General features: G+C 34.8%; 2 protein-coding genes across 11 annotated transcripts in view; both read left to right on the top strand.

Annotated features, from left to right (window-relative positions):
- Window positions 1-24,701, top strand: part of LOC126714675 (4-coumarate--CoA ligase-like 9) — a 66,201-nt gene that overhangs the window by 18,364 nt on the left and 23,136 nt on the right. For 2 of the 10 annotated variants that reach the window (XR_007651661.1, XM_050414931.1), the window contains exon 5: window positions 79-181. The exons of 4 other annotated variants lie outside the window; for them this stretch is intronic. Coding sequence is in view for 3 of the 6 variants with exons in the window: in XM_050414931.1 (XP_050270888.1) it covers window positions 79-181 (103 nt within the window). In the remaining 3 variants the exon portion in view is untranslated. Of the gene's footprint in view, window positions 1-78; window positions 182-268; window positions 561-24,701 lie in introns of those variants that run through there. 4 more of the 10 variants (XM_050414933.1, XM_050414932.1, XR_007651659.1 and 1 more) reach the window with 3 other exon arrangements.
- Window positions 8,127-11,854, top strand: LOC126714679 (4-coumarate--CoA ligase-like 9). Its single transcript, XM_050414938.1, has 6 exons — window positions 8,127-9,350; window positions 9,980-10,169; window positions 10,587-10,732; window positions 10,851-10,918; window positions 11,138-11,240; window positions 11,354-11,854. Exons 1-6 carry the CDS (start codon window positions 8,355-8,357, stop codon window positions 11,477-11,479), a joined length of 1,629 nt encoding a protein of 542 aa, XP_050270895.1. The 5' UTR covers window positions 8,127-8,354; the 3' UTR covers window positions 11,480-11,854.

Genomic DNA, 24,701 nt, shown 5'->3' with positions numbered 1-24,701 from the left:
CCTGACATCATTATAAAATTTTTTATTGTTAATCTTGTGTATCATATTCGATTATTAAAATTTCATATAAATTGGTAGATACCCAGATGAAGAAGTTGGTCAGGTGCCAATCGCTTTTGTGGTGAGACAACCTCAAAGCAACCTTGATGAAGCAGAAATAATGGATTTTGTTGCAAAACAGGTGTCTTCATGATCACTAAAACAAAACTCCAATTGATAAAATAATCAATTTTTGGTTTGTTAATTAGGACTTTTCTCTTGATTGCAGGTTGCACCATACAAGAAAATAAGGCGTGTAACATTTGTCAACTCCTTACCAAAGAGTGCGGCTGGAAAATTATTGAGAAAGGATTTGAGGAAGATTGTTACTTTGAGCTCTTCTTCTAGGTTGTGATTTTTTGTTGTGCAATGTATAGTAAACATATGAAACTCACCAATCATGTCTGATGGTGATGATGATAAATATGTACTTATTAGTTTGTTGGAATTAATTAAAGTTTCAAAGTAAAGTCTACCATTGCGATGAGATATTGCTAGGTTTGAGCAAAAACCTTTGTGAAGATAGAATTCTTTTCCCTCACCCATTAGAGCAGTTTGTGAGGTCTATTCCCACTCCCACCGCTAATTTGCAATGCAAAAAATGTCCAAAACTCTAGGATGTAGAGTTTGGAGGTTTTTTTGTACTTTCCTCTATTAGTTTTTGGTTAATTACATTTTATAGACTTGTGTTTTTGGTCCAATTCATTTATTAATTTGTTATTTTGTAATGAACCCAAACCGTCAGCAACAAGTCCAGCTCAACCCAATTAAGATGGACATGAGTGAAGATCCAAAGCATGTGAATTTATAAATAAATCAGGAACAAAGAGCAAGACAAATTGACAAACCCAAGAATGCTGTGTTAATTATGTTAGGTTCTAAAAGTTTAGAACAATTGGCAAATCGTGAACACAAACTTGTCAAGATATAGATTTTAGAGTCTATAGGTATTATTAGACAATGCTTAAGGTGATTCAAGTCAAGATTCAAAAACATACAAACTGCAGAAAGAAGATTTCATAATCTGTCTGGTTTGATCGATTGAAAGACAGGCTCGATCAATTGAAAGTCATATCTGCGGAATTTTAATTAAGCCCAAACAGCAGTTCAAGCTTATTAAGGATTAGGGTTTCAGATCTACTTCTCCCAGTATATAAAGGAAACTCTAAGCACGTTTTTATAAGGTTTTTCAAAGAGAAGAGTGTGCCTCTTTTGTATTTAGGGTTTTTTTTTTAAAAAAAAAAGCTCTCTTATATCTTCTACTGATGTTATTCCTTGAAGAATCTCAAGATCTAGTATTGTAGATGTTGTTGCCTTCTCTAGTCATCAAAGGTGCTAATGATCTAAACCTTCAAGGGTGGTCTTGGAGTTAGAAACATGAGAGTTTATGTTGCTAAACCTTTGAGTGGGATCTCAAAGTCACAAACGTGGGTGTTTGTGCTTTGCAAAGGCCAAAGAAAAAAGAAGTCCATGGTCTCGGAACTTGCACGTGGTCGTGTCAGTAAGTTTCTACTGGTGGATAGCAATAGGATGTTAGTGGTCTAAGTCGCTATTATTAAACTTCGATTCTTTCTAGTGGATTTGTTTTTTACATTGAGGATAGCTAAGTTAAATCCTCCCCAAGTTTTTTACCAGTTTGGTTTTTTTAAGTTATCATATCGTTGTGTTTTTTTATTTTCCGCTACTATACATTGATATGATATATTTGTGTTAACCTAGATTTATTAATTTGACTAAGTAACAACTTGGTTAATTACCTAGGTTAATCTGATTGTGGTTTTAAGGGATCTAAAAACGTTCAAGTGGTATCAGAGCGGGTTGCTCTTTTGTTTTAAATCTTTTGATCTAAGAGCTGATCCTTGACCCTTATTGTCATGGATAATTTGAAGTGTCTTTCTGATCATGTTTCTGCTCATGCTTCTGTTGATTTTATTGATGTCTGTGAAACTCTTCGTAAGGAATTATTGAAATCTATGAAAATTGCTAAGAAATTCAAGGAAGATTTAAAATTGGCTAATCTTGAAAAAGAGAAATTGGTTGTTAGATTAAATGAATCTAATAAAAAGAATGAATTTTTGAGAAATCAAATTTCCTTTCAAGATGAGAAGATGAAAAGCTTGGAACAAGAGTTAGTTGAATCTAAAGCTAAAATTGAAAATTTGACTAGTACCAAGCCTGCTGTTAATAACAGAAGTGTTTCTATTTCTCTTAAGCCTAAAACTGAAAAAGTTTATATCCCTCATTTTAAGAGGAATAATAAAGAAAAGACTTATTTTGCTAGGTTAGACAATGGTAAAAGTTCTGATGTAGATACTGAAGTTTCTAAACCTAAGTCTAAACCTACTATTAGAGAGCATAATAAATCTGTTTTTGTGCCTATCTATCACCTTTGTGGTGTTGTTGGTCATATTAGATCAAATTGTTCTTTGTTGAGGCAAAAACCAAAATCTGAGACTAGATTTGCTATTAGGAATACTGATGTTCCTAAAATTGTTCTTGTTTGTCACTTTTGTGGTGTCTCCGGTGACATTCGTCATAATTGTTATAAATTGAAATTTAAGCATTTAGTGTTTCAATCTAGGATATGTGATGATATTTCTCCTGCCATAAGTCCATATAAATTGTTTCATATTATTTTGAAAAATTTAAGCTTGTTGACTTGTGAAAGGAATTTGCAGGATTTCAGTTTTTCTCAGAAGATTGGTGTAATCCCTCAAATACACTCTGTTTCACATAGATTTTCACCTACAAAGCCGAAGACTCGTGCTATATGGGTGAGAAAATATTCTTTAAGGTAAGTGTTGTTTACTTGTCCCTAATTTAATTCTTTCAATTGTTTGTGGACATGTTTTGTTTTTGTTTTTGGTTGTTTTGTTTTTTAAGTTTTTTTTAAAAAAAAAAAATCCAAAAACATTGAAAATTGACAAAAAGACAAAAATATTTTATTTTGTGTCTAATTTTATTTTTCTTGAGGATTACACGAATTATGATATCTCTCTCTTGATTTAGAACATGCTTGACATTGTGGAGAAACTTGAATAGTATGTGTTATATAATTGTTAAGTTTTTTCTGATTTTGTGTATGTACTAGTTTGTACATGTACTCATGGGTTAATTAAGAAATTGATATTTCTTGTTTGTGTACCCTCTATAGCTTAAGTTAAGCACTATCATGCATTACATCTGCATTGTTCATTTAGCATAATATGTGCTTTTTGTTTTTGGTCATAAATATTTTAAAAACTAAAAAGACTTTTGTGTTTTGTATTTTACATCTTGGATTTATAATCAAGGATTGATCATATTATCTTTACATAACATGTTTATGTACCTTTTTTAGCTTGGATGAGCTTCTTTTATTGCACTTTACTAGTTTGAGCTTTGTAGTGCATGTTGTGTGGGAGATGTTTATAGTTTTTGATCACTTTGTCTTTATTTTGAAGTCACATGTCTTTGACTGTCGGACTTGAACCTTTTGAGAAAGGCATAAATAATCATCTCACCACTGTTTACTCGCCAATCATGAACACCTTAGTGCATATCGTAAGATTTTGTGCTCGAGAAAGTGTAGCACATGCACAAAAAGATCATAAGGTATGGCCTCGTTTTAAATGCTAAAATTGGTGTGTACATTATTGGACTTAAAACTAAATCAAATAATTGCTAAAATTGGTGTGTACATTATCCTAACTATTTTAATAAGTTTCTGCTCAAATAAAATTGGTGTGTTTATTATGAGGCAAATCAAGAAACTTACATGATTGCAAGCTTGTTTTCTAGGAGATGTGGGAGTTATATGATGTAACTCTTTTGGTGATAGTCTCTTTCAAATTCAATGTGATGAATTTTGTGGAAATTATGGTTAATTTCTATTTACATATCACCTTACATGTATCTCAAGTTTTTACTAGTTGCACACACTACACAAGTTACTCTTTGCTAAACTTGATACATTATATTGTGTGTGATTTTGTTGTGGCTATCCAAGATTAAAGTTCCTTGATTTTGATGCAAAATGTCTTTAATGTTTGAGTTTTGGAGACAAATTAGTTGAAAATTTTGTTTTTGGAAGATCTGGGTTGAATTCAAGTGTTTTTGAAAAACTTTTAATCTCATACTCATGCATTTCATTCATGAAATATTGTGCTTTGAGGAGTTTCTGCAATAAATTGCTCTGTTTTTCAAAAAATTGATTTTTCCAATTTTTCGATCGATTTTTAAGTATTTGACCAAATTTTTTTTTTCATGCATCATTTATGTTTAGGATTTATATGCCTTGCATTGTTTTATGTATCCATCTTACAATTTTGCAGTCATATTTCTCATTGTTTTCACACATAACATACAAACACTTTGCTAAATTGGGTACTCAACTTGATTTAAAAATTGATTGATTAATTTTTTGAGTTATGTACTTTTTAGTATATGTTTTTTATGTGTGAACTGCAAAAAATATTTTTTCTTAAGAGATATGATGGATAATCAATGTGCAAATATTTTCTCTACTTATGCAATTGTTTATGGGTCACATAGTGTCAAGTTTGTATTTATTGAAAGAGAGAATATTTTTCTTCATGTGTATCCTCAACATTTTTTTTAAGTTAGGTTTGTGTGTTTTTCTTTTCCCCACCTCCTAAATTCTCCCTAAAACTGTTTTTTCCAAAACTTGTTTTGTTTTTCCTATTTTTATAGGGCGTGAAGCTTTTTTTTTTAAACTTTTGTTTTTAAACTTTTGTTGTTCTTAGGGGGAGTTGTTGCTCTTCATAGGGGGAGTTGTCTCTAGTTTTTTATAGAGCTAATCTGTTTTATGTTCCCTTGGATTTCTTTTTTCTCTCTTGTTTACTGTCACTCTATTCTTTGTTTGAGTTGTCTTTGTCAATATGTGACAAAAAGGGGGAGAAATAAATGAAATGTCAGAATCCTACTTGTTTTTGAAAGGGGGAGAATATAAAAACTTTTTAATGTATCTAACTTAGGGGGAGAGTTAGAATTTACTTTTGTTTTTTATATTCTGTTTCATATTATTGTTTATGTCTTTCTTTCCACACATGCAGTGATGTGTTTGTTGAGTATTTCAGGAAAGATAGGTACATTCTGATCAAGACCTTCTACCTCTTATTAGCAATTTCTTGGTTAGGAAGTCTTAGATTGGAATTTGTGATGTAATTGGGCATTTTATTGTATTGGGTTGTTCTTGTATTTGAGCATTTCATTTTGTATGAAAGTTTTGTCACGAATTGCCAAAGGGAGAGTTTGTTAGGTTCTAAAAGTTTAGAACAATTGGCAAATCGTGAACACAAACTTGTCTAGATATAGATCTTAGAGTCTATAGGTATTATTAGACAATGCTCAAGGTAATTCAAGTCAAGATTCAAGAACATACAAGCTGCATGAAGAAGATTTCATAATCTGTCTGGTTCGATCGATCGAAAGATAGGCTCAATCAGTCGAAAGTCGTATCTGTGGAATTTTAATTAAGCCCAAACAGCAGTTCAAGCCTATTAAAGATTAGGGTTTCAGATCTACTTCTTCCAGTATATAAAGGAAACTCTAAGCACGTTTTTATAAGGATTTTCGGAGAGAAGAGTGTGCCTCTTTTGTATTTAGGGTTTTGTTCTTAAAAAACTCTCTTATATCTTCTACCGGTGTTATTCCTTGAAAAATCTCAAGATCCAGTATTGTAGAAGTTGCTGTCTTCTCTAGTCATCAAAGGTGCTGATGATCTAAACCTTCAAGGGTGGTCTTGGAGTCACAAACAGGAGAGTTTGTGTTGCTAAACCTTTGAGTGGGATCTCAAAGTCACAAAGGTGGGTGTTTGTGTTTTGCAAAGGCCAAAGAAAGAAGGAGTCCGTGGTCTCGGAGCTTGCACGTGGTCGTGTCAGTAAGTTTCTACTGGTGGGTAGCAATAGGATGTTAGTGATCTAAGTCACTATTGTAAAACTTCGATTCTTTCTAGTGGATTTGTTTTTTACCTTGAGGATAGCTAAGTTAAATCTTTCCCAAGTTTTTTACCGGTTTGGTTTTCCTGAGTTATCATATCATTGTGTTTTTTTTATTTTCCGCTATTATACATTGATATGATATATTTGTGTTAACCTAGATTTGTTAATTTGACTAAGTAACAACTTGGCTAATTACCTAGGTTAATCTGATTGTGGTTTTAAGGGGTCTAAAAACGTTCAAATTAGTCACAGGTTGTTGTACAATTAGTTAGTTGGTTATAGAGACAATTTTGATCTTTACTTGATACTTGCATTGTTGTATCCCTTGTCTAACTCTGTGTTTGGTTTGAAGGAAAATGATTCCGGAAAATATTTTTTATATTTTCAGATACTTGGTGCGACAGAAAATGTTAGCTAATTGAAAATTGTTTTCCGGTTGACCCTAAAGGAAATTAGGGCAAAAAATGGTTGGCGCTTTCATTTTTTGTAAAACAATTTTCCGCCTCATCCCAAACCTATTAACTGAATCTCTACCCCTCACTATTTGCCACTCAACCACCACCTTCTACTAACATTTTCGATTTTCGGTGGCCAACCACCACGGCCAATGGCCAATGGCTGCTAGGCTCCGCCATCGCTGATCCTCTAATCTTGTTTTTTTCATCTAAAATTTTCTAATTTTTTTTTATTATATATGTTTTTAGGAGATAAGAAAAATATGTTTTTCATCTAAGATATGGTGATCCTTATTATCATAACCATGATCCAAATGCTGATATTGATGAAGAATGGTTTCAAGAAAGAGATGGATAGGATTAAACATCTCTAACACTTAAAAAAAAAAAAAAAAAGTCCCAAAAACGTCTACAAACGTGTCATCGTTGTCTTCCGCAGTCAGACTTCTTTACTCCTTGGCAGAAGCATAGCTGGATAAGGAGAAATTATTAGAACCTACCAACAAATAGAAACATGACAGCTGTTAAAAAAAAAGATGAGTCAGCTTCCATTATCTACACAAACCTAGGTTTGGGTTAAAAAGCAAACTAAACATATCGGCAAAATTACAAATTTCAATCAAACCCATTATCTTATCTGCAATCTGCCTCTTTCTTTTTCTCCCTAACTCTATTTCGGTATTTGCATCAAAACCAATTCTTCAAAGCCAGCAGCAAACCCACAACTGAATATAACTGATACAATCTTGATTCAAACTTTCGAACATCAATCTTTGCTATTTCTTCAATATTGTTAATTTGGAAAAAAGAAAAAGAAAATCAATCAAAGTTAGTGGTATGTACAAAACCGTATCCTTATCTTTGGTGTATGCCTTTAGAATGAACACAAAGCAAGTATTTGAATTAGTTAGAGTAATTCAGACCTCCTTGATAATTTTTGGGATAATGATTCTGATGTTTTATTCACATTCCCTTATACAAATGACAACAACGTTTCCCATAAAAACAAATAAATAATGAAAACAACTTTCAAATCAAGAAACCCAGCAACATGCAACAGCAACACTCAAATGCAAAAATCTCCTCTCCCAAGTTCCAACAAGTTTGCCGCTGACTTGCTCTTAAAATAAAACCATGATGGAAAAAAAAAAAAAAAAAAATCGCTCTTCACCTTTATCTCATCATCACAATCAATGCAGAGATTGACGTGGGCATGGGTTCCATCTCCCCACCATCGAAATCCTTGGGTCCCCACCGAATCTGATACCAAAACCGGCCGTCTTGGAGCTTGTGGCGTCTTAGTTCTGAGAGCCTTTGTTGACTATGCCATGGCCTAGACTTCGGGATTTTAATTTTCAACTGAGAAGAGAGTGGGGAAATAGCGAAATGGAGAGATGGAGAAAAAGAAAGATGAATGGGTTTGATTTTTTCCTGTGGGTTTGGTTTTGCATTTTAACCCAAAGTTAAGTTCTTTGCAAGTGTGGTGAATGAAAGCTGACTCATTTTTTTTTTTTAACGACTATCATGTGTCTATTGGTTGGTAAGATTTAAGAGGACCAAGTCAGCAGTCCCTAGGTTCTAATAATTTTTCCTGTATAAGGATAACCATGCAGTCAGGCCCCTTATGGAGATTGACATTTGTCAACCAATTCTAATCTTTGTCAGTCAAGACCCCTACTCCCTTAGACATTTGTCAAAATTGATCCAGCCCCTACCGTCCTTTGTAGTAGCTTATTATGTTCTGAATGTAACATATTTCTGTAAGATATTGCCAATAAATAGGATTCTGGTATCTTTGTAATAGGATTTGGATCTCAACTACGTCCACTACTACAACTCGTAGTCCTAGGTTCGACTCTTCACTCTTCAGCACCACAAACCTCGTTCTTTTCACTGGCTCACCCAATTTGGAATTCAGATGGATCCAAACAGCGGTTTCAACTCAGAAACAGACACTTTCCACAGCCTCAGACCCCCAATCGATCTTCCACCACAACATATTCCTCTATCAGCTTCTGATTACGCTTACTCGCTCCGAGCTAACTCGCCATGGCCTGACTCACTCGCTCTCGTCGACTCCTCCACGGGTCAGCGAGTTTCATACTCCGAGTTCACTCGCAAAACCCAAACTCTAGCCTCCTATCTTCACTCCGCCATCGGACTCTCCAAAGGCGACACCGCTTTCGTTCTCTCTCAAAACCTCGTCCAGGTTCCGATCCTCTATTTCTCGCTGCTCTCTCTTGGGATAGTCATCTCCCCGGCTAACCCACTCAGCACCGAGTCTGAGATTTCAAGCCTAATCCAACTATGCAACCCAGTGATTGCATTTGCCACGTCATCAAGCGCTCACAAACTTTCAAACATTTCTCTCCATTTCAAAACCATTGTCCTCGACTCGCCCGAGTTCGACTCAATGATGACGAGTCCGGTACAAACGATCGACCGCGTCGAAGTGAGCCAGTCCGATTTGGCGGCGATATTGTACTCGTCCGGGACCACCGGGAGAGTCAAAGGAGTGATGCTGACTCACCGGAACCTGATGGCGACTGTGTCCGGTGCCTACGCGCACCGGATGGAGAGGAAGTCGCCTGCGGTGTTGCTCTATACGGTGCCGTATTTTCACGTGTTCGGGTTTTCCTACAGCTTGAAGTCGGTGGCTTTGAACGAGGGGGTGGTGCTAATGGAGAGGTTCGATTTGAGGAAGATGATGAGGGTGGTGGAAGAGTTTAGGGTGACCCACGTGGCGATGGCCCCACCGGTGGTGGTGGCCATGGCCAAGACTGATGTAACGGACGACTACGATTTGAGCTCGTTGGAAGGGGTTGCGTGCGGTGGGGCTCCAATTGCGAAGGACGTCGTTTCCGCTTTCATGGCGAAGTTTCCAAGAGTTGTCTTTGTACAGTTATGTGAGTTTGTCTCCAAGTCAAAGTAAGGTTTTTTATGTGGGCAAAAATTTTCCTTTTACAGGTGCTACTTTTGGAACGACAGGTCGTTTTTAATTGTAGCTTTCTTTTAAGTTCAGTGTTTGTTTTACCCCGTATGTTTAAAATATTTTCAAAATGTTTTCCAATTGAAAAGTTATAAAATATTTTTATCCATAAAAACTTGGTAAGATATTTTACAAATATATACTCAACACTTCTCTCATCTAATCTGGTTGAGATAGAGTTGTATTTTCAATTTTTTTTTTAAACAGCTATATTTCACGCCAAACTAAATAAAAAAAAAAAAAAATTTAGCTATCTTGTGAGAAACTAAATAAAAAAAAAGAAAAGTTAAGAGATAATTTTTAAAGTTTGTTATCAAATATAGGAAAGTGATATAGTATTTTAGAAAATACATTTTTGAAAAATGATTTACCTTCTAGAAAATGTTAATTCCGACGCAAACAAAATATGAGTTAAAAAACGTGACTTTAAATCCCATTTTCAATTATCAATTACAATGTGACTGCGTAAAATAAGTTTTTGCTTGATTTTAATCACTTCTAATGGAAAAATAAATAGGAGATTTCAAAAATAAATAAATAAATGATGGATGCAGGGTTATGGGCTAACTGAATCAACGGGGTCAGCGTGGCGAACAGTGGGTCAAGAGGAGAGTGTTCATTGGGGATCAACAGGGAGACTTTCAGTAGGTTTTGAAGCCAAAATTGTAGACCCGGACACAGGGCATGCTTTGCCTCCGTGCAAGCAAGGGGAGCTCTGGATTAGAGGACCCACGATTATGAAAGGTAAAGAAAAAAAAAAAAAAATTATAAATAAAACATTTTGTGACTTTGGCACTTTGTACTGCATAATCACCATTCACTAATCACAGTTCGCCGCATTACTCATAATTATCATGTCTTTTTAGGATTAATGTTAATGATATAAAGGGAATTACCTTCCAAAAATTTACACTACAAAAGATGAAAGTAATTTTCAAACATATTTACTTTTGAAATGAAAACAAATCCAATGCAATCTCAGCTTGTTGTATATAATTCCTAGTTTGCCTCAGATAGCTGACGAGGCAATGATTATCAGAGGATTTCATATACATCCCAACATGAGAGTTGATATAGCATAGCTTTTCCGATCAGCATTTTTTGTAACTACTGTAAATTTACATGTGCCATATATGCGAGTTTAATTTGTGATTACTGCAGGTTATATTAGTGATCCAGAGGCAACTTCTGCAACTTTAGTAGCAGACGGTTGGTTGAGAACAGGTGATCTTTGTTATATTGATGAGGAAGGTTTCCTATTTGTTGTAGATAGGCTTAAAGAATTGATCAAATACAAGGGATATCAGGTATATATGATGTCACTTATCATTTGCATTCTTATTTTTCTTTTTATAAGAAGCATGTGTTATTCTTTAAAGAACACAACTAGGAGCTCATGCATTGGTATATATATACTTTCTGCAGGTAGCCCCTGCAGAGCTAGAACATTTGCTTCAGTCCCACCCGGAGATAGTTGATGCTGCTGTTATACCGTAAGTTAATATAACTTACTCATGGTTTATGGATGTCCCCTTGCCCTTGGAATGATAGAGTAGCATTTTTCAATCTTTAATGTTACAGCATGCCATATATAAGAGCTATGTTTTGCTTGTTTGTAGAACTAATGTGGCATTAGCTATAAGTTCCTATTGACGATTGTCAAAATTGTGCATCTTATTTGATAATTAAAAATTCATACAATAAATTGGCAGATACCCTGATGAAGAAGCTGGTCAGGTCCCAATAGCTTTTGTGGTAAGACAGCCTCAAAGCTCCCTTGGAGAAGCAGAGATAATAGATTTTGTCGCAAAACAGGTGCCTTCAAGTTCTCTGAGCTATAGTAATCTTTATAACATAAAATTTGAATTGATAAAATAGTCAATATTTTGTTTGTCAAAATGAACATCTGCTTTTCCCCTTGATTGTAGGTTTCACCGTACAAGAAAATAAGACGTGTAACGTTTGTCAATTCCTTACCCAAGAGTGCAACTGGAAAATTATTGAGAAAGGATTTGAGGAAGATTGTTACTGTCAACTCTTCTTCTAGGTTATGATTTCTTGTTGGGTCAATATACATTAAGACAAACAAGATACTCACTCATCATATCTGATGATGATGATGATGATGATGATGATGATTTCTCAATTTAGATTGTTGCAATTCAAGTTTGAAGATAAATTCTAATATATATATATATATATATATATATATAGCATTAAGATATTGAGAGGTTATCACCTGCCGTCAGTGGATGCTGGACTCAGGGATGGAGCCAGACTATCATGGGGTTTGGTGTGCTAATGGTTTAGCTAGGATGAGTTTTAGGATGAACAATGATTTTCAATATTATGGTAGTCTGCCTGTGGACGTTCTAGATGTTTTTGAGGGTGACCTCAATGAAATGTACTTGAACAGGATATGTCTTGAACCTTGTGTTATTCCTTAGTTTAATGATATCGGCTTTCACCAAAAAAAATATATATATATACAAATAATTTACATCCATGTGGCAACAGTATGTTGTAGGATATGCGCAGATTGTCGTTAGGTTTGTCGTATTGCAATTTGGCATACTGCACTCATAGTAGCGTATCAAGAAGAAGAAAGATACCTTAGAGTTCTTGAGTTTATTTAAGGTAAAAATATTGAAATCCTATCATTCCACTTTAAAATGAGTGGTTTGAATTTTAACATATCATTCATCATTGACATTTAAATAGAGGATAGAAGTGGACTAACAATGATTGAAAGTTTATTCATACGTATAAAAATTTAAACAAAATCACCTGTTAACAAATTGACAACATTGTCTAATCAAAATAATACTTAAAAAAGTTTTGTCACATAATCCTCATATAGATTTAAAGCCAAATATATCATTGTACCCTAAGAATGATAGAAAAGAAAGGGAGCACCAAAACCAAGCCAGGAGAAATTTGTTTCGTTTTCCATCATGGGCCTAGGGTCCTTGACTTGCATGTTTACAATATTCAATCTCTCACAGAACATTTCTACCTTTTTAAAATTTTTAACTTTTCTGGATCCAATGATAGATATCAAAAGCTAACTTTTTAACTTTTGATTTGAATTATTGAAAGGTATTGCATGGTGCAATAACCCTAGTTATTGTAACGGATCTCAATCCCTAGTGCATCTACCATAATGTCTAACGAATCATTTTCAGTAGTAGATAATGTCATTTATGTCATTACTATATATATATATATATATATATATATATACTTGAATACAAGATAGAAATTCTACTTTAATCTAATTTACATCATCATTATTATTGTCATTTTCGTTGTCGTGGTCATCATCATCATCATTATCATTCACAACCTGGGATGGAGTAGGGAATAAAGAGAAGATAAATGTTCAACCCAGACTTCATTCCATTAAGACTAAGTTTGCCACATCACTGAAGAAAATTTCAATATTCGATGAACCTCAAAACTTCAAGGAAATAATGTCTACACTTGTAAACCTTCTAGAAACAGGTTGTCAATAGTGAAATTGAATTTATTTTACTAAATCAGATATGGGAATTAGTGGATCTTATACAGTTATACCTAATTGAAAACTTAGGATATAAATGAATATTTAAAAGGAAATTGAAAACTTATGAGTTAACAAGTATAAAGCGAGGCTAATTGGAAAGGGTTACAAACAAAAGGAATGTATGGATTGCTTTGATATTATATATTACTAGATTGTAACCCCATGCATATGTATGGATATACTTAAAACATATAAATTAAGATGTATAGTATAATTCTTACATATATATAATTTAAATATTATTGATAGTCATTCTTTTTTTTTCTTTTTTTAACTTTTTAAAAAATCTTATATTATTAGGTAGAAAATGTAAATTGTCCATTTTTTTAATTTTTAATTTTTTTATGTTCATTGATTCTAAATTCTTTGGTTTTTGTACACAATAACTCACTTGGATGGATATTTATGATGTGATCCCACATTTGACTCCAAAATTAAGAAATAAAACTCTCTCTAAAAATAAATAATTTAAGACATATGGTGCAAACTTAGACTTCAATTGTAGAATTTAATTGAATTTTCTCTCAATTTTGGCTATTAATATATATAGATATCCAATATACATCAAATGGATCATAAGACTATATTCCTGCATGGTGAATTGAATGAGTAAATTTATGTAGAACAACAAGAGGGTTTTATTATTCCTGGACAAGGAAAAAAGTGTACAGGTTTTTTTTTTTTTTTAATTGTTATATATATATATATATATATATATATTGTTGATACCGTATTTTGTCCGCCTTTGATTTGTGTGCCGAACTCCGAAAAATTCCAAAATATTATTTTCTCTCCATGGGGCTGCGAGAACATACAGAATGATGTGACGCAACCCGTTTGGGCATTAGAGCACCCGAAGTGCCTCTTTTAGCTAAAATGACCAAAATGCCCCTAGTCAACCCTAGGTTTGACCGAAGGTCAAACGAGGTCAAAACTCTCACAAAAAAACATTTCATAGTTTTACATCAAACCCGAGCTTCTCGGAGATTTTTAACAATTTCGACCAAGTTTGACTTGAAGTTGATCTCGGGTGGGCCTAAAAACCCTAATTTTGATTCGGCTATTAGAATGAGTTGAAACCAACGCCATTATCAAATTTTCATTCCAACAATTGTTCATGGGTCAAAATCAGAGTTAGAACGGTTGAGATATCACAAAAACTGGGATAACACACAATCGATGCACAACTAACTTTCAAGAGCCATAACTTTTGATCTGACCATTGGATTTTCAAGATCCATCCCTTTTCAGAAACAGGAAGATCAAACCCATCCGAGAAATTTTGAAGGTGGTGGCCCTACAAGGGCCGCCACCTCGAAATTCGTGCAGCCGCTATAAAAAGCCCTAAGCACCCTTCAGATCGAGGGGGATCATTTTTTTTCTTCAGGTTTTTGCTTTCTGCCTGGTATTTCTACACATTTTTCCCCTCTCTCAAACACAAAAAAAAAAAAAAAAAAAACCCAAAAAACATATCAAAACTTCTTGATTCTTCTCTCTTCACCAAAAACACAAGGTATTGTTCTTATACCCAATTTTTTTCTCCTTGGTTCTATATCTTGGATTTGGGGTTTAGGGGTGTGGATATAGCTTTCTAGCTACTACCCACACCCCTAACCTTCTAAATCTTTTCCTAACATTTATTTTGCTCTTTTGCCTTAGTAACATGATTTATTGCTCTCTCTAGCATGTTTCTTGCTTTATTTTTATTTCTAGCTTAAATCTCTTTGCTTTTATGCTTTTTGCCATGTTTCATGCTTAGATCTACATCCTTACATGCTTATTTGTTTAGATCTACATGCTTTTGGTTTTATGCCATGTTTTCCTATGTCTTGTGCCACTTTTTGTTCTAGGTTGATGTTAGGGTTACATGTTCACATGTTTGTATGATGTTGTTGGCTATGCCTTGCTTGGATCTATGTGTTTTATGTATTTTTTTCCCATGATATATGGTTAGATCCTTGTCTTCACATGCTTATATGCTTGGATTCATGTTCTTCCAAGTCTAGATCTATGTTTTCACATGCCTATGTGCTTGGATCTACATTTTTTACATGTTTTATGCTATCTTTCATGTGTTTGTACGCTCCATGCCATGTTTGTGTGCCTAGACCTAGGCTATGTTTGTCATGCCATGTGCTATTGTAGCACTTTTGTCACTTTGTCTTTCTTTCTTGTGTTTTGGCCTATCGGTTTGGACCCGATCTAGACCCTATGGTCTTTGTCACTATCTATACACCTTGGCCCACATCAAAGGGTTTGGATCATTCTTATTTGCCTGTCTACGCTTGCTTGCTATGCTTTATGCTCATCTTAGCCTCTCTTTTTCTAGGCTTTACCACGCTTGACGCCCTTAGCGGGTTTGTGGTTGTGTGGTTACACTTGACTCCCATGAGGCCTTGTTTGGATGTGACCATTTGGAAAGCGTCTCCGAATGCCAGGTTGCTCCGTGCATACCCTTCCCTTTTCCACTCTGTGCGATGTTATGCTTGCCATGCTTGTTTGTGCCACCTGCTGGCTTTTTACACACCTTTACACGCCTGTTTACATGTCGATGCATGAGTCTTGCTTGCCAATGTGTCCTCCATGCTTCAAAACAATGAAGCTATGAACATCCGATCCATACCTACATTTGTCCTTTGTAGACACCACCTTTTGTTTACTTTCTTGCTTGTTTGCTTGTCATGCCTATCTTGCTTATTCGCTTTATGCCTCTTTCATATGCCCTTTGTATCTTTTTCTCTCCACTGCTTGTTTGTTGGTTTCTTGTCTTTGCCTTTGCATGTATACACATGGAGCAAGGATGCATGAAGCTAGGGCACGGTTTCCAAAGCGTAAGCAAAAGGGGTCAGGTGCAAGCATTTGGATATATGCCAAGCGGCAATGTTCAGTAGATTTAGGAGTCTAGCCTTTCCCTTTTGGTTTTTTACTCTTTAAAACCCCTTCCTTCTTCCTCCCTTTCTCTCTTAGATGGGTTGTATTAGGTATATCATGCCACGTACCATTCGTCCTCGTCTCTAGAGTTTGGTGACCCCTATTTATTTTCCTACACTTATATTTTAGGCCATGCTCTAGGGAGGTAGGCATTTACTTTCTTACTCTGTGTGCTTGCATTGTGTATGATGTATGTATGTATATATATACCTACTCGCCTCTACTGGTGTGATTGTCATAGTCCGTGTCACCTAAGGCAAACGGTGCCTAATTTTCGCCGTGAAAGTAAGGTGACATGTCGTCGGATTTTCACTGTGGAAATCTAGTACTATACTCGAATGCCTAAGGAAAGCATAGATTGAGACCACGCCCATTTAAAAGCCAAACCTCAAAGCCCTGATGCATGCAAAGCCCCGAAAGCCAGTGCCGAAATCATGTTTTTACTACCAATCTCTAAAAATTAAGGTTTTATCAAAACAAAGGACTGTCCTTGGACATGCATTATGGGGTGCCTAACACCTTCCCTACACGTAACCAAACTCCTGGACTTAAGAATCAAGATTTTTTGCCATCCACATTAAATTAGAAAAAATACTATTTTTCTTAACCTATGATTGGTAATAAAATCAACTAGAAAACAGGTGACCAATTACACCTTAGAAAAACCCAATGATTGGTGGCAACTCCACTTACCTTTGGTAATCCCTTAAAATTTGGCCTAGATTCTTGCCATAACGCCAAAGGTAGACCTACCTTCCTCCATCGAGAGAGAAAGAGAGAGCACCCAAAGTCCCGCGCAAACCACGCCACACACTACACACGAACACACCACACAACACCATTTCCGAGAGAGAGGGGGTCTCCAACGAGACCCCCGCGCGCTCGGGAGTATCGCCACAGTGGGTGGTTGAATGAAGGCCCGAAGACAGTTCTTCGTTTTCGAGGCTGGGCGTCGACATATATATATCTTTGTATGGATTAAAACAAGTTGCAAAATAATAGTATGAGAAATTTGACAATATGATAATGTCAAATGGGTTTAAAATTAATGAATGAAATAAGTGTGCGTATTTCAAGGATGTCATAAATGGTTATGTAATTTTATGTCTCTATGTACTATGTAGTGATATAGGATTCAAATCCTCTAGATTTCTTAGGATACTCTACTAATAGATTTCCTTAAATTCTAACTACTCTTTTATGATTTAATGGTCTAGATTTTACCATGTTAGCATTCCACTAATAGTACTCTTAAAACAAAAAAATAATGTTGCAAACAAAACAATTAAGAGCATTGTTAGTGGAATGTTGACATGGTAATCTAGACCATTAAATCATTAAAGAATGGTTAAGATTTAAGGAAATCTATGTGATAGAGTACCCTAAGAAATCTAGAGGATCTAAATCCAGTGATATGCTTATTATGGGTAGTAATAATGATATCATTAAATCTACCAAAAGGATGTTAACTAGTAAAGATTTAAGTGTTGTTAATGTGATGCTAGTAATGGAGATTATTAGAATACCAAATGAAATTATTTTGTCTTTGTTGGGACCCCGGTTAATAGAATTAACAAATTTTAAACCCAAGTTGTTAATTAGATTTATTATGAATAAATCTTGTTAAAACAAACAAACAGTAATATTATGTCAATATCATGCACAGCAGAAAAGTAAATAAGACAAGATATGATGACTCAGGAAAACCAATAAAACAAACTAGTTTCACAGTAAAAAACCTGTGGGGAAACCTTCCCGAAAAGCAATTTACTGTAGTAAAGAGAAGTTTCAGATCTAGTACAAAACTTTTGTCCCTAGATTCTACAATCCGCGTAGATGAACTTACAGCAGAAACCTTTTACCGTTGCTAAACCTCTAAACTCTTCAATATATGAACGCTACCAATGATGCATGGATCCCAATACGTAACTAACTCCTTTGCACGAATCTCAGTACGTGACTAACTCCCAACAACTTGAAGAAGATGTTGTTCGCTACAAAGTTCTTCACTTCTTGCACAATGAAGATCAAGAAGCACTTAGTTACAAAACATTAAGTCGCAAAAGACGCAGTAACTTCTTGCAAAGAGAATAAGGCACTAGGTAACTTTCTGCATGTGTTCTCTATGTATAATGGCCTTCAAAATAAGTCTTATATATGTCTAGGGTTGTAAGAAAAGAAACCCTACATATACATGTCAGCATGAGCCGAAAATCAGATCTGGAAATTCTGATTTCGTAGATCTCGACAGATTCAACTTTCGTCGAGCTTCATTCTTAAATCTTGATAGATAATGTTTCTGTCGAGGTATCTGTCGAGCTTTAATAAATAACTTTTCTTTACTTGTTTCTTGGTCCAATCCTCATGGCTTTAATACTTGGCTTGAACAACATGTTTCTTGAAGTACTAAACTCATCATAGATCTGCCCAATTACAAGTAAAGTGCATTTTGTCAAAAGATTAGCCAATTACATAAAATATGTCCTTAACAGTCTCAATCACATTATCACATTTACACTATATTTGGAAGTTTGAAGGGAGAGAGGAGGAGAAGGAAATGAGAGTGAATGAGTATGGAGGAGAATGGTTACCTCTTCATCTTCTTTGGATGTTTTAAGAATTAATTGAGTAGGGGGGAGTGAAATATATATTTCTCATTTTTTGTTTGGATGTTTTAAAAATTAAGGAGAGGAGAAGGGAGGAGGATTTCATATAAATTGACATTTATTTATTTTAATCCCTTCAACCCCACTCCTCCAAATCTCTCCAATTTGAGGAAATTAAAAATGAGGCGTAAGATACCCTTCCAAATCACTTCAAACCCCTCCCCCTCCCTTGTTAAAAGTAATCAAAGCAAGGTTCATTAAACCATTCCCTATCATTCACTCTACTCTCCTCTCTTCCCCCCCTTCATCTTAGCAAGCCATTAGGGTTGTAAAGGAGCTAAGCTTTGTTGAGTATTTTTTGTTCAAACTTGGCTTGAGCTCAAACCAAGCTTACAAATTATGTTTGAGTTTGAGTTCGTCAAAAATTCCAAAAGTTTGGGCTTGGGTTGGTTTGGCTTGATTCATTAGTTGAGTCAAACTCAAGCTCAATATCAAGCTTAATATCAAACTTCTGAGCTCAAGATCAATTAAATACAAATATATTATCAAGTCCATTAGGTTTTGACATGTCCCAACTCTTGATTAATTAAGTCTTAGTAAGATAAGAGTTTATTTATCCCATATCAAGCTTAATACCAAGCTCATAAAATAGCCTAACTCAACTTTAAAAAAATAAATAAATAAATTTATCAAACCCTATTATACACGGACTTGTTTAAGAAAAAATTTGTTTTTTACTTGGGCTTGGCTTATTTATTAAACAACCTTAAAATTAATGCTCAAGTTTAACTTTTTATTGAGTCAAACCCAAGCTTTTTATGAACGGTTTGGTTCATTTACTGTCCTAATCACATTATATTAAGAAAGTGCTTAAGAAATTTGAGAGATATGATTACAATTTGAGAGCTCCTGCACATCTAATTAAGAATAATGGTAAGAGCATATCTCAAATATAGTGTCTACAGATGTTTTTGCAGGAGTAAACGTATTACGGTAGATTGACGGAATGTTCCTCACCAATACCTGTCGTGGCGTAAGTCCATTGACGGATGAAGATCCAGTCTACCTTTCGGCAAAAAGAGATTTTCACCGACCCCAGCTTTTTTGGCAGTATTTGGGTTTGCACACGAAGCCTAATGCACTGCCTCGGTCTGGAGAGGTGTGTCGAAACCATGGATGGCTAACGAGAATGGGGAATGATTATGCGGATTGTGGTGGATAAAACTAAGCATGGCAATCGGAGACATGAAAAAGACATGAGCAAAGGGCGAGTCCATTATAACTGTGGGATCCAATACGACATCACCGTATCATGGTCGACCAATTAAAATCGGTCATGTGCTTACCTCGTTATTTTCCATAGCCCTTAAATGAGCTATATGTCCTTCAATTTATAGCACATATGGGCATTGGAGTAAAATTCACTACTCCAATCTTGTTATGAAAAATGTCATTAGAGTTGGAAGGGTCACGTGTCATTTGGCACAAAGGGTTGCGTGAGTTAGGTGGGTGTTGTTTTTTTTTTTGAGAGGCAGGTGGATGTTGTTGATATGCGTATTCCACTAGCAGTTACCTAATTCATATTCAACCATTTAACAAAGTTCAAACCATGATTTTAAAAACCAATACAGTTAAAAGAATAAAAAAAAGAAACTAGTTATTAGTTTTATGATTTGATTGGGATTGAACCCATGGTCGAGTCGATGATGTCATAAATAGTTTAATTAATATTTTTTTTTAAATTATATAAATTAATAATAACATTTTTTTAAAGAATTTATGTAAGTTACATGATCCCATGCTGGGTCACATTTTGCCCTCACATATTAATTATTAGTATTAGACCCGGTTGTAGAAGTATGTTCATTAGATGGTACATAGGCAGACTCCATTCCACTTAACAATTTCAAACTAACAGTAACCATTTTATCAACAAATAAATCCATCAACACAACATACACAAAATCACAAACAATACCAATTTATACAAATAAATCCGTCAACTATGAACACAGGCACATAGCTTGTCACAAACATTTCAATGTAAACTATAATGCTGTGTAAACTCAGCTTAGGACAGTAAACGAGCAGAGTTTTGTTGAGTAGTGCATATTCAAGCTTGGTTCGTTAAGAAAAGTCAAAAGCTCAAACTTAGCTCAAGCTTGTGACAAGCCTAAATATCATGTTTGAGCTTGAGCTCGAGAGAAAGCCAAAAAGTTTAAGCTTGGCTTGACGCTTAATATCAAGTTCAAACTCAAGCTCAGGTCAAGCTTTTGAGCTTGAGATCTAAGAAAATTACATTATCAAATACTTAAATATCTAAAATTAAGAAAAAAAAATAGTATACTCATTTTATCATACGTCTAGTCCTACTTATGATTAGTCATTATTCAAATTAAAAATTTACATAATTAAATTGATTAATTCATCCTTCCTTGTATACAGCTTCAACAATTGTTTAAAATACAACTTTTACATTCACGTTAGATGGTGAAAAATTAGAAAAATACTTGTTTGTAACTATTATTAATGGGAAAATACTAGCATGTTTCATAACTTTATATTATATAATTGATGGGTAAGGATCATATGTGGTCCACTTAATTAATTAATTAATTTTTAAATGTAACTAAAGTCTAAAGTGGTTCTTGGTCAATTTAGAGGGAAGGAAAAAAATTAAGGTAATGGATATATAGTGGTCCCATATTAGCGATGTCATTATAAAGATATGTGTAATGAGTATATTTAGCTAACATATATAAACTTATAAATGAGTCTATACTTGAATTGTTTTGTACCGAGCTTTATAGCTCACGAGCTTGTTCGTGAACAAATGTTTTGGCTGTGGCTAAATTTGTTTATTAAACGAGCCTAAAAGTAAGGCTTAAGATTGGCTTATTTATAAACAAAAAAATATGAACGAGCTTTTTATCAAGTCGAGCCCGAGTTGTTCATGATTGGCTTGGTTTATTTACAACCCTAACTTAGCTTGTAACAAATATTTCAATGTATAACGCTCTATAATTAATTAATTAATTACTAATATTTGAAAGAATAATTGAAGATAGAAGTTACCAGTGGACTGATTGAAAATTTGAAGGCAAAGAACCAAAGAACAAGATGTCAAGAACCTTCAACAAACAATGAGAGAGAGAGAGAGAGATTCATATATAAAAAATAGTGTAGAGAGAAAGAGAGTTTACCAAGGAGACAAGAAGAGGAGCCAAGAAGTCAAGACGCCGAGATAAAAAAGGAGGCAAGACCGCGAGACTATACTTTTTTTATGTGTGGAGGACATCATTCTAAATTATTGAAAAAAAAAAAAAAAAAAAAAAAAATAAAAGGACACATCATTCTAAATTAAAATTTTGACATAAATCTGGAGGATAAAATCAATAACTATATCAATTGCCTATAGCATAATTTTGTATACTTTTTTTGTGTGTGTGGAGGAAATGATGACTATACTTCTTACGGTCAAATGTAAATATAAAAAAACCACAACATATAAATGTACTTATAAAAAATATCACAAACCAGATAACCAGCAATAATGTGTAAAAGTAGAAGTAGCTTCCAAAAATTTACTATTACAAAGAAGAATTAGTATACATAAATGCAACAATGCAAAAAGAGTTAAACTTATTGCACACAAGTTGTTTTACAAAATTTTACACGCCCTAAAAAGCAACTAAAATTATGACTTCTTGAAGTCATGATTTCCAAATCGGTCATCCTCTATTGAAATTTTGATGACACCTGAATAGTTAGCAAGTGTCATAAGAATAGTTAGCTCCAATTGCAAGTGCTTCCCAAAAAAAAAGAAAAGGGTCTACATGGAAAGTGATGTAAGGTCCTACTAAAGTATAGTTTGTTTGTTTGTTTGTTTTTATTTATTTATTTTTTTTAATAAGAGCAAGTATAGTTTGTAATTTTTATTTTTATTTTTATTATAAGCAAGTATAGTTTATTTGATAGTAGCATATTGATCTCTTTCACTAATGCATACTAGCTGAAAATTTTTAGACTAAGCTTATTGATCAGAGATTATTAATACACTTGCCCTTATTGTGATTGATCGTCTTTGACAATATATATAATTGTAAATAAACAAATGATGCAGCAATATAAAAATATGGTCATGATTTAACTAAACCATAGTGCCACAAGTTTGTAGTAACTTTTAATATAGGAAATCAACATAAATCTATACTTTACAATGCTAAGAAATTGAAGTCAGTCAAATGAGTTGTGTAGAATAAATCCAGGCAAAAGTCATCATAAAAGGAAAATTTTTCTTTTTGTAGGGATTTTATCTTTAAGCAATTTACAAACTCTTTCCCATTCAATCAAAACCAAGAAGGTTCTCCATCGACTTCCACCTATTGCCCACCTCCTTTGTATACCCTGTGAAAGGGATTGAAAAGAATTCGCTCAAGAGTGTTTACATTTTTCAACATACAAATTGCAAACTCAATTTCATACAAGTTGCCAATACATCCGCCCAAAGTAACTTCTTTATATAAATCAATGAGACTGAATACAAGTATAATTTTGATAGCTACAGTGTTCTCTTTCTATTTTTCCGATCCCTTCCTCATGGAGGGTCTCTTACATTATATAGTTTCCTTTGGACCATTTTGATCCTACACTTGTTAGTCATCTAAGCCCTTATTTGAGTACCTGTCTCATCAGACACCCTCTTTAGCTTTCTGTGAGTTGTGGTAGCCAATGTAACACTGTTCAGAGGTCTTCTCCACATAAATGCGGCCAGAAAAGTAACTGCAGTGCATTCAATGCGGTGATAGCAGCTTTCCCTTGGATATTTTTGGGTTCCCCTCCTTCTCGTATGTTCATGATGCACGTCCCTATCATTGGAGCTTCATGGAAGGTCACTTTGATCATTGGAATACATATTTGAGTTGTACTTATCATATCCGAGGAGATATTTCTCCTCGAACAACCTTCCCATTTATATCTTGCTCATTGAATCTTGAGTTTGAACAGTTCTTTATCATTCGTTCCTCCTTGGACTATCCATGCTCTCGGACAAGCCCAAGGCCCAATCTATAATTTGGGCCTTTAATCCTACAATAGTCCCTCAAAACTCCAATTTTTTCCTCTCATCTGAGGAGAAAATTGGGGTTTTGAATTTTTAAGAGCTAATTCTACTTGATCCTTTGATTTACACGTGTAGGAGTGCTGTTTTATGCGCCCCATAATTGCCACTGATGCTTCGAAGTATGCGAGGCGCCATTACTTGCTCTAGGCAGCGCTTTGTTCCTCAGATCCAACAGTTGATCTTTTTCTTGAAATTTTGAATGGAATAACTCTCACTCATTTTCACCCTCTATATAAAGCCTTGAGGGAAGTCATTTTCCCTTTACCTTACGAATTTTCAAGTTCTCCAAAGATTTCAAGCACTCCAACTCACTAAACTCTCTACACTCCTAAGTTTCTTAACTTTTTTCCTTAAGAAACTCCTAAAAGATTTTTCTAAGGGTTCAGGATTTGATTCACTCACTTGTTTTCATAAGTATCTATTTCTTCAAACTTTCTTTTTCTCCTCGACCTTCTTCCTTCTTAGAAAACTTTCTCCGTGTCATCTACGTTTGCTTAGATGGGTAGGTTCAAGCACTTAGTGGACTCTCCGGTCGATATGGAGGGTTTTAGGGCCAAATACCATATCCCACAGGGAGTGGGCTTACAATATTGTCCCCCAGACTGAATACTTACAGATAGAGAGGAGGGTGAAGTTGTCATTCCAGTGATCGCATTTATAGAGGGAGGAATGACACTTCCCATGGGTAGGATAACCAAAGACTACCTGCTCAATCATAGGTTGTATCCCCATCAGTGCGCTCCCAATCTGTTTAGAGTCCTAGGGAGTGTAGATTCCTTGAACGATTAGATGAACTTAGGGCTCAAATGACATGACAATGTTCACATGTACAAGTGCCATTCCCTTGCCAGCATAGGATATTACCTCAAATCCCGGTCCGATGTCATTAGATTGATATCCTGCCTTCTTAAGTCCAACAAGGGCTTGAAGGATGATTATCTAGTCGCCTCCTAGGAGTGGCACGACGGTCTTCACTGCCCAGTTCAGGCAGGAAAACTAGGTGGGGTACCCTAGGATTAGGTCCCTTAGTAAGGACTTTAGCCTTTTTAGTT

Source organism: Quercus robur, chromosome 2 (assembly GCF_932294415.1).
Source record: "Quercus robur chromosome 2, dhQueRobu3.1, whole genome shotgun sequence".
NCBI lineage: Eukaryota > Viridiplantae > Streptophyta > Magnoliopsida > Fagales > Fagaceae > Quercus > Quercus robur.
This window is presented reverse-complemented; position numbering and strand designations above follow the sequence as displayed.